Source organism: Chlorella variabilis, assembly GCF_000147415.1.
Source record: "Chlorella variabilis unplaced genomic scaffold CHLNCscaffold_11, whole genome shotgun sequence".
Taxonomy (NCBI): Eukaryota; Viridiplantae; Chlorophyta; class Trebouxiophyceae; order Chlorellales; family Chlorellaceae; genus Chlorella; species Chlorella variabilis.
In genome coordinates this window covers 447,579-455,702 of record NW_005435077.1, presented here as the reverse complement: position 1 = coordinate 455,702, position 8,124 = coordinate 447,579, and the positions used below count along the sequence as shown (strand labels likewise).

The 8,124-nt window shown below is 66.3% G+C and overlaps 3 protein-coding genes across 3 annotated transcripts in view; 2 read left to right on the top strand and 1 right to left on the bottom strand.

Moving 5' to 3' along the window:
- CHLNCDRAFT_134300 (hypothetical protein) overlaps positions 1–175 on the top strand; it is a gene marked incomplete at both ends in the record, with an annotated part of 3,467 nt that extends 3,292 nt beyond the window's left edge. The window contains one exon of the mRNA XM_005847359.1: positions 22–175. Coding sequence (XP_005847421.1) covers positions 22–175 — 154 coding nt within the window. The remainder of the gene's footprint in view (positions 1–21) is intronic.
- A 534-nt stretch (positions 176–709) lies between these two features.
- On the bottom strand, positions 710–3,395 carry CHLNCDRAFT_57952 (hypothetical protein; the record flags this gene model as incomplete). The annotated part of the gene is made up of 8 exons (XM_005847210.1): positions 3,177–3,395; positions 2,721–3,021; positions 2,387–2,547; positions 2,075–2,219; positions 1,669–1,817; positions 1,414–1,491; positions 1,049–1,189; positions 710–865 (listed from the first exon to the last, which is right to left on the bottom strand). The coding sequence occupies exons 1-8, from the start codon at positions 3,213–3,215 to the stop codon at positions 710–712; spliced, it is 1,170 nt and encodes a 389-aa protein (XP_005847272.1). The 5' UTR covers positions 3,216–3,395.
- Positions 3,396–3,823: 428 nt separating this feature from the next.
- CHLNCDRAFT_48843 (hypothetical protein) lies at positions 3,824–6,220 on the top strand (the record flags this gene model as incomplete). The annotated part of the gene is made up of 7 exons (XM_005847358.1): positions 3,824–3,896; positions 4,271–4,612; positions 4,886–5,002; positions 5,204–5,355; positions 5,609–5,680; positions 5,845–5,940; positions 6,092–6,220. 7 exons carry the CDS (start codon positions 3,824–3,826, stop codon positions 6,218–6,220), a joined length of 981 nt encoding a protein of 326 aa, XP_005847420.1.
- Between the last annotated feature and the right edge of the window lie 1,904 nt (positions 6,221–8,124).

Here is an 8,124-nt window from a genome sequence, read left to right as displayed (position 1 = left end):
GCTGTTCAAGCGCAGCCTCAGCATGGCTGAGCTGGCGGCGGCGGAGCTGGTGCGCCAGGAGGAGGTGGGGCTGGAGACGCGGGAGTCGTTGGATGGGCCGGCGCTGGCGGGGGTGGCGGCAGGGATGCGGCAGGGGAGCCGGCGCGACAGCTTCAGCGGCGGCCGCAGCGTGTAGCATACCTGGCGCAGCGCAGCCCAGCGGGTAGCTGGCGCTGGGCGGCCCAGGCGTCAAGAGTGTGTGCAGCTTGCCCCGTGTGTGCCAATTCCTTGCCACTGCCGGTGCGACTCTTCTTTCACTGTATCATCACATTCTTTTGTTTGTTCCTTGCCTCCGCTGCTTGCGCCTGCTGCTTGGCTCTGCCATCTCATCGCCTTTTTGGTTTCATGCACTGTGCCCTTAACATTTCATTCGCAGCCACCATGCATTGAGAACGCTGGCGTTGGGCAGTGGCGGAGCTGGGCATGATGGTTGCAGCAGACATGAACAGACATGAAGAGGGCAAGACGAATGGGGGGCGAGGTATAATTAGGTACGCAGAGCAGAGCAGGAGCAGAAAATCCAGCGAGAAGGGTGCGAGCATCGAAAGCTGGCCTGTTGAAGGTCAAGCGCGCTGAGCAAGCCGCGCCGGAGCGGAGCAACACGCTCGCCGCGGCGGCAAGCCCGCCTGGGCGCGGCGCCACCACACCGCTGCGGCGCGGCGCGGCGCGGTCAGTTGATGGAGCGCAGCACGCGCTGCACGGTGGCCCGCATCTCCTCTGGGCTCATCTGCGTGCTGACTATCACCTCCTGCACCACCCGTCCCGCCCGTACCGCCAGGTTGTACCCGTCAGCCACTGTCTCCTTGGTGATCCACAGCTCCAGGTCCTGCAGGAGGGAAGCAGGAGGCTGGGGCAGGAGGGTGAGGGCAGCGGGGGTCGGGCAGCGGGGCAAAGCTGGTGCCTCTGCCGTGCTGTTGGAGGAGAGAGGCTGGCTGGCTCAGCATCCAGCTTGTGCCTCAGCATCCAGCCCACCAGGGACACCACACGTGCGCGCCCCCAGCCGCCGCACCTGGCTGACGGTGCGCTTCTCCTCCACGCAGCGCCCCAGCGTGATGGATGCGATGCCCTCCTCTCGGTCCAGAGCCTCCAGGATCTCGTCCACGCCCTGGGGCACCGCCGCAGGCACAGACAGCTGCTCGTAGCTTCCAGCCTGCAGCCGGGGCCGCGGCGCGACGCGCGGCAAGCAAGCGCAGCCCACGTGAGGCGGCGCCGCACACTGCCAGGCCGCGCGCGGTGCTCGGGACCTGCTCCCGAAATGCGCTGCCCATGTCCCGGGCCGCTGCTTCTGCCGCCGCCGTGCCCAGGCCGCGGCCCACCAACCGGCTGGCTCCCCAGCGGCAGCACAGGAATGCGGTCCAGCTCCCCACCCCCCACCTGCTTGCCCAGCGGCAGCACATTGTCCAGCGTCTCCTTGAGCGGGTCCTCCTCCAGCCGCTTCAGGCTCACCACCACCTGCACGCCGCACAGCCAGCCAGCCGGCCGGCCAGGTGAAGGGGCAAGGCGGGCACGCCAGGGTGCTGCTGCACATCGAGGCCGCCGGGCACGAATGCAGGCACAGCGATAGTGCCGGCTGCCACGCCGCGGCGCCTGCCAACAGGATACAGGGCCGCCGGCCGCTGGCCCGCGCACCTTGGCCTCTGGCGCCGTCTCGCGGTACAGCACCACCACCTGGACGGGCTGCGACGGGTGCACCACCTCGCTGGCGGAGTTGAGCCAGGAGTAGGAGAGCTCGCGCATGGGCAGCACCGCCTCGGCGCGCGGGCACGGCTCGCCGTTGACTGCGGCACGGCGTCGCGCGGGCCGGCGGGTGAGTGGCGGGCAACGGCGGCCAGGCGGCGCGGCAGCGAGCGAGGCGGCGGCAGCTGGTTGTCCCATGGCGCGGCGCCGGCGCGGCACGCCGCCAGCGGGTGTCTGCCCATGCGCGCACATGGGCATGCTGGCCCCGCCCATCCACCCAGCGGCACTGGCCCGGGAGGACAAGGCCACCGCCACCACCACCACCTGCCACACCCGCGCTGCCCCCCGCACGGCGCACCCGTGTGGCACTCCACAAAGGCTCCCCAGTCCATGTTGGACCCCACCACGCCGTCGATGATGTCCCCCGGCTGCACCATGGCCGCCAGCTCATCCAGCAGCACCGCCTTCTCACTCACAATCAGCCGCTTCTCGGGGACAATCACCTGCTCCAGGCGGCACACAGAGCGCAGGGCACAAGGGCGGGGCACGTGGGCGGGGCAGGCAGGAGCAGGTGGGGCTGGGAGGCAGGGCCGCTCTCTGATGGGGCGCCAGCAGCATGGCGAGGCTGCCGGCAGGGGTGGCGCGTGGCAGGGCGGCCGCCGCGGCGCACCTGCGTCACCTTCACCCTGACCGGCGCGCCCACCAGGCTCTGGTGGCCGTTGGGCGGCGGCGGGATGCGGCTGCCGTCGGGGCGGCGCTGCTGCAGGCGGGACGGGTCCAGGAGCTTGTAGGGCAGGAAGCCAGTGAGCTTGCCCACCGGAACCAGCAGGCCTGCAAGGAGGGAGGGGCGGACAGCCAGCCAGGGTCTGCGGCGGGCGTATTTTCTGCTGGGCTTCCAGCGCCAGCACCCCATCAACACAGTGCAACACTCCGCCTGCGCCAGGCCGCGGCCGGGAGGCGGCCTCGGGGTGCGATGCATCCCCTCAAGCAGGGCAGCCACCCACCCGACTTGTTTGCGCTCTTCACCACCGTCTCGATGGTGGTGTGGTCCTTCCTCATCTGCAACACCTCACTCCACGCATCCGTCATCAGCTTGGGCTTGCGCGCCTGGGGCTGCTCGCCGGGCTGGGCGTCCTCAGGGGCCTGCACCGCTGGCGCCGCCTCTGGCGCCGGGCTCGCCTCTGCCTCGCTGGCTGCTGCGCGGCACGGCTGCAGGCTGCGGCGGGCAGTGCTGCATGGCGCCGCCGCGCGCTGCAGCACCAGCGCTTGCCGCGCTGGTACGGGGCGGCACCCCCTGGTGCATACCTGCGCAGCCAGCAGGGGCCTAGCACGCGAGTGGGCAGCAGCGGGAGCGGCGGCAGGAGCGGCGGCTGGGGTGCCACACCACAGGGCGCCCTTCCATTCGCGCCGCCTCCAGCGCCACCCGTTCCTGCAATGGCTGCCCTAATCTCCCGCCTCACCCCAGCTCTGCTGGCAGCCACACTTGCTGCGCCTGGCATGTTGGTGTGAGTTGTGGTCCGCGGAGGGGCAATGCGCCAGACCAGCTGCCTCTAGGAGACTACCAGAGCGTGCTTCCGCAGCTTCAAAACGGGCTGAGTGGCTAGGGAGGGTGTGGGGCAGGGGTGGTGGGGCGGGGGTGTCGCGGGCGCCCCGGAAGACTCACACATGCAATCGCTCAGTCCTCCAACAAGTGTGTATGCTGTGGGAGGGACGGATGCATGCGCAATTGCTCTTTCCTGTGACCCTGCTGCGGTCATCCTGCTGCGCGGGTGTGCCGCTGCAGCTGGCGTGGGCGGCTCCAGATTGCGCTGCAGCCCTGTTTGCACACTGCTGGTATCGTTGGACTGTCAGTGGACCAGGATGGCGGCAGCATCGTGCACCGTGCGCCCGGCGCCCTCCTCGGCTGCGGTTGGCAGCCCGGCCGCCCGCCGGGTGGCGGCCCTCAGCAGGCCCACCGCAGCAGGTGGGCCCGGCAGCGGCCGCAATGCGTGCCTCCGCCACAGGCCGATCATCCCCCACTGGTCGCCCACTGGTTGAAACTGGCGCTCCCGCTGCTGCAGTGCGCGCCAACCAGCGCTCCCTGGTTGCCAAGGCCCAGAAGCGTGAGATGATGATGTGGGAGGCGCTCCGGGAGGGGCTGGACGAGGAGATGGAGAAGGACCCCACCGTCTGCCTGATGGGTGCGCCCTGCTGCCGCCCCGCAGCCGCAGCGCTGGCTTGCAGCTTGCTGCCATGCCTGCTCTGCAGCCGGACGCAGCAGCATGCTTTAGTGGGGAGCGTGGTGCTGTTGGATGCCGAGCCGCCTTGCGGGGGCGGCAGAAACTGGGCGGCAGGCCCGGCACCCAACGGCTGAGGAGCAGCAAAGCAGCGGGTGCAGCAGCATGTGTCACGCGTGTCTGCTGGCTGCTCTGTTGATGTTGCTGCGTCAAGCAGCTTGCCGTTGCCCTGTTTGCGCCGCCCCTGCCACGTGCGCTGCTTTGCCCTCCTTGGCTGCTCTCCTCGCGCCTTTGCCTCACCACTTCCCCCCAACCACCGCCGCCGCATGCGCCCGCAGGCGAGGATGTGGGCCACTACGGCGGCTCCTACAAGGTGTCGTACGGGCTGTACAAGAAGTACGGCGACATGCGGCTGCTGGACACGCCCATCTGCGAGAACGGCTTCATGGGCATGGGGGTGGGCGCCGCCATGACGGGCCTGCGCCCCATCGTGGAGGGCATGAACATGGGCTTCCTGCTGCTGGCCTTCAACCAGATCTCCAACAACTGCGGCATGCTGCACTACACCTCCGGGGGGCAGTTCAAGGTGCCCATGGTCATCCGCGGGCCGGGAGGCGTGGGGCGCCAGCTGGGCGCGGAGCACAGCCAGCGCCTCGAGTCCTACTTCCAGTCCATCCCGGGTGGGTGGGTGGGCAGAGGGGGGAGGGAAGCTGGTGCGGTTGGGTGGGGCGCTCGTCATGCTTGGGATGCTAGGGCGTAGGGTGTGGCGCCCTTGGGCCATCGGGCTGGCTGGCAGGCTGGTGGGCGGGCGGGGGCCGGGGTGGGGCTGCAGCCAAGCCAGCCTGGGACGCATGCACGGCTATCCCCACACCCATTCACCCTCCTTGGCCGATGCCTTACACCTCTTGCCTGCCCTGCCCGCCTGTGTTGCCCCTCCCCCTTCTCTGTCCCAGGCGTGCAGCTGGTGGCGTGCTCCACGGTGGCCAACTCCAAGGCTCTGCTGAAGAGCGCCATCCGCAGCGACAACCCCATCATCTTCTTCGAGCACGTACTGCTGTACAACGTCAAGGGTGCGACCCCTGGGGCAGCCTCCTTGGGCCTCCTTGCGCCCTTGTGTGTGCGCAGGTGGCCAGATGGCTGCTGCCGCGGTTTGCGCTCACCTGTTGCGGAGCGGGCGGCGGGCGCATGGCTGTGCTATCCCGCCTGCTCCTCCTACCCGCCTTGCCGCTGACGGTGCTTTCCGTGCCCGCACTGCCGCGCTGCCCACGCAGGCGAGGTGCACCCGGGCGACTACTGCCAGTGCCTGGAGCGTGCGGAGATGGTGCGCGAGGGTACCGACGTCTCCATCTTCTGCTACAGCCGGATGCGCTACGTCGTGATGCAGGCGGTGGCGGAGCTGGAGAAGCAGGGCTACAACCCAGAGGTGGGTGGGGCGGGGGCAGGGGTTGGGGTTGCTGCTGGGGGAGGAGGCTGGCAGCTGTGTGCATGCGCTTGTTGGGAATGCTCGCTGCTGCTCTCCCGTGGTGTGGTTTGGTGCCGTGTGTTGTGGTGTGGTGCAGCGAGTCGTGGAGGCCGGGGGGGCTGCATCGCCGCTGCGCTCATGTATCTTGCGCTCCCCTTATGTGCGCTCACACGCACCTCGACTGGCCCCGTGCCCCCCCTCCCTCCCCCTGCAGGTGATTGACCTCATCTCCCTCAAGCCCTTTGACATGGAGACCATCTCCAAGTCCATCAAGAAGACGCGCAAGGTGTGGTTAAGGGGTGGCAGCTGGACAGAGGCCAGCCAGCCCCGCTCATCTAGCGCGGGCGGCTGGCTGCCCGTGCCCCTGCTGCCTCCTCGCGCGCCTCTGCTATTCCCCGCTCCTGTGGCCGAACTCGCATGCTGCCCAACCCCCACCCGGCCGCGGCGCAGGCCATCATCGTGGAGGAGTGCATGAAGACGGGCGGCATCGGCGCCTCGCTGTCCGCCGTCATCCACGAGTCGCTGTTCAACGAGCTGGACCACGAGGTGGGGGGGGTGCAGGCGCTTGGCATGTTGCTGTCCAAGGGCTGTTGCATATTTGTTTTCTGTTGCCGATTCACCCGCTGCTATGCTTGAGCATGGCGCCTTGCTCCTCACCGCCCCGCGGCCCGCCTGCCTCCCATGTGCACATGCGCAGGTGCTGCGCCTGTCCTCCCAGGACGTGCCCACCTCGTATGCTTATGAGCTGGAGGCGGCCACCATTGTGCAGCCGGAGAAGGTGGTGGAGGCGGTCCACAAGGTGTGCGGCACCCGCGTGGCCGCATGAGGCGGCTCAAGCCTGGTTTGCTCCACCCTCGTGTCTGTAGCCTGCGCCTTGGGCAACAACAGTTCATAGGGGTGGGCGTGGGCGTGTTGCACACGCCTCCGGCCTTGCCAGCTGATCTGAGGCACAGTTGCCGCTATGTTTCGGTGCTCCTATGGATTCCACATGTGTGCCTGGTTTGGTTAGGGCTGACCAAACCAAGCCCTTGCACATTTGCCTGCCACATAGCATTCGGTTGCTGCCACATAGCATTCGGCTGCTGGTAGCGGTGCATGCATACAGCTAGCCGAAGTGGGTGCGCCCGCAGCTGTCGTCCCTCTTGACCGGCGCCCTGACTGTACTCCTACACTGTGTGTATTTTTTTGCCTGATCCCACTGCTTTCATTTGCCATCAGCACCCCCAGTTGCTGCTCCGGAACATCAATGTTGTTGTAACCCGCCTGCAACACTCATTTTTATAGTAGAAGTAAGGGCTGGTGGGGTTGACTAGCCACAAAAGCGCAGGCAGAATGAGAGATGGGAGAATAGCATGCCGCAAGCATCATGCTCTCCCGCAATATTGACAGGTTTTAGCCACAACCATCCCACCCCTTTTGGGGTGGGGGCCTAGCGGTGGCGGCCACCGAGGCCTGCCCCTGAACTTTTCATCCTCTTGGCGCCAACAAGGTAGACAAACACCTCCTACCTGCCTGCTTGGGTGGGGCAAGATTGAGACTGAGATTACAGACACAAGTGGGAACGGGGGTGTGGCAGATCAATATGATGGGTTCGAACCCGCTACCCTGCCGGCATGCACAAGCGAGGGGGCAATTCGGAAGCCGGTGGTATCTTACGCTGCCGTCCACCGCTCGGATGCCCGTGAGGGAAAAGTCGCAGTTACGTGTCGGGATTTGAACTCGCGCGAGCCATTTGGGATCATCGCTCGTTATTGAACGTCGCGGCAGGCACGACGGCGGCAACCCGACTTTGATTGCCTGCTGCGAATGGGGCCCATGATCCTTGGAGTCCGGGTCGATGACAAAAAAAGTAGGCGGATAGACCCCACTGTGTTACAGTCAATAGTAAGAAATACCGAACACCCAGGCACTATCATCTGGCCACCACACCTCGCTTGAGCTCCGGTCTGTCTGTCTGTCTGTCTGTCTGTCTGTCTGTCTGTCTGTCTGTCTGTCTGTCTGTCTGTCTGTCTGTCTGTCTGTTAAGACTTCTTGCAGCATGCAACCACTAGGGTTGCCAGCTCAGTGCCGCTCTGCCGGAAGTGTAGTGCGCCAGGAGTGTAGGAGCACTACCCGCAACGGGTAGGGGCAACAACGCAAGAGCAACAGGTTGCAAGCACAACACGTGTCGTATCCTGTCAGCACGACGATGAGTCACTGCAAAATGCGAGAGAGACAACCGGCGGAGCGCAGGGTTGCCAGGAGCCGATTGGGCACAACGGGCGGTAGGGAATGCGGAGGGTGCCTGGAAGCCAGCCCAATATACCTGTGTTACAGTCACCCCGCTGTGATAGGCCGCGTGAGCAAACCTTGGGAGGGGGCACACGTGGTCAAGGGGCATCAAGAGAGGGGGTGGACCATGGAGCACCCTCTCCATGGCTCCCGCCACCCTCCCCCCAGCTGAGCGTCCCAGGGTCATCCCACCCTGGGCCCGCTCCCCGTCCTGCCGGACACGCAACCCCCACAACGTGGTGGGGGACGTGGGGATCCTTAGCAGCTTGGGCCTGCGAGGCCGACGGTGCCGATGTTGCTTGTGTGTGGGCTTACAGTCTGGTTTCAGCAAGAACAAGCTTGCAGCACAGACTTTGTTGTTCGAGCAAGGAGGGATGAAGCAGTAGAACAACAGGCAGGACAGGCCAACTGACAAGTCACCGAGCGTTTAGTGTGTGAGCGGGCAGACAGTACTGCATG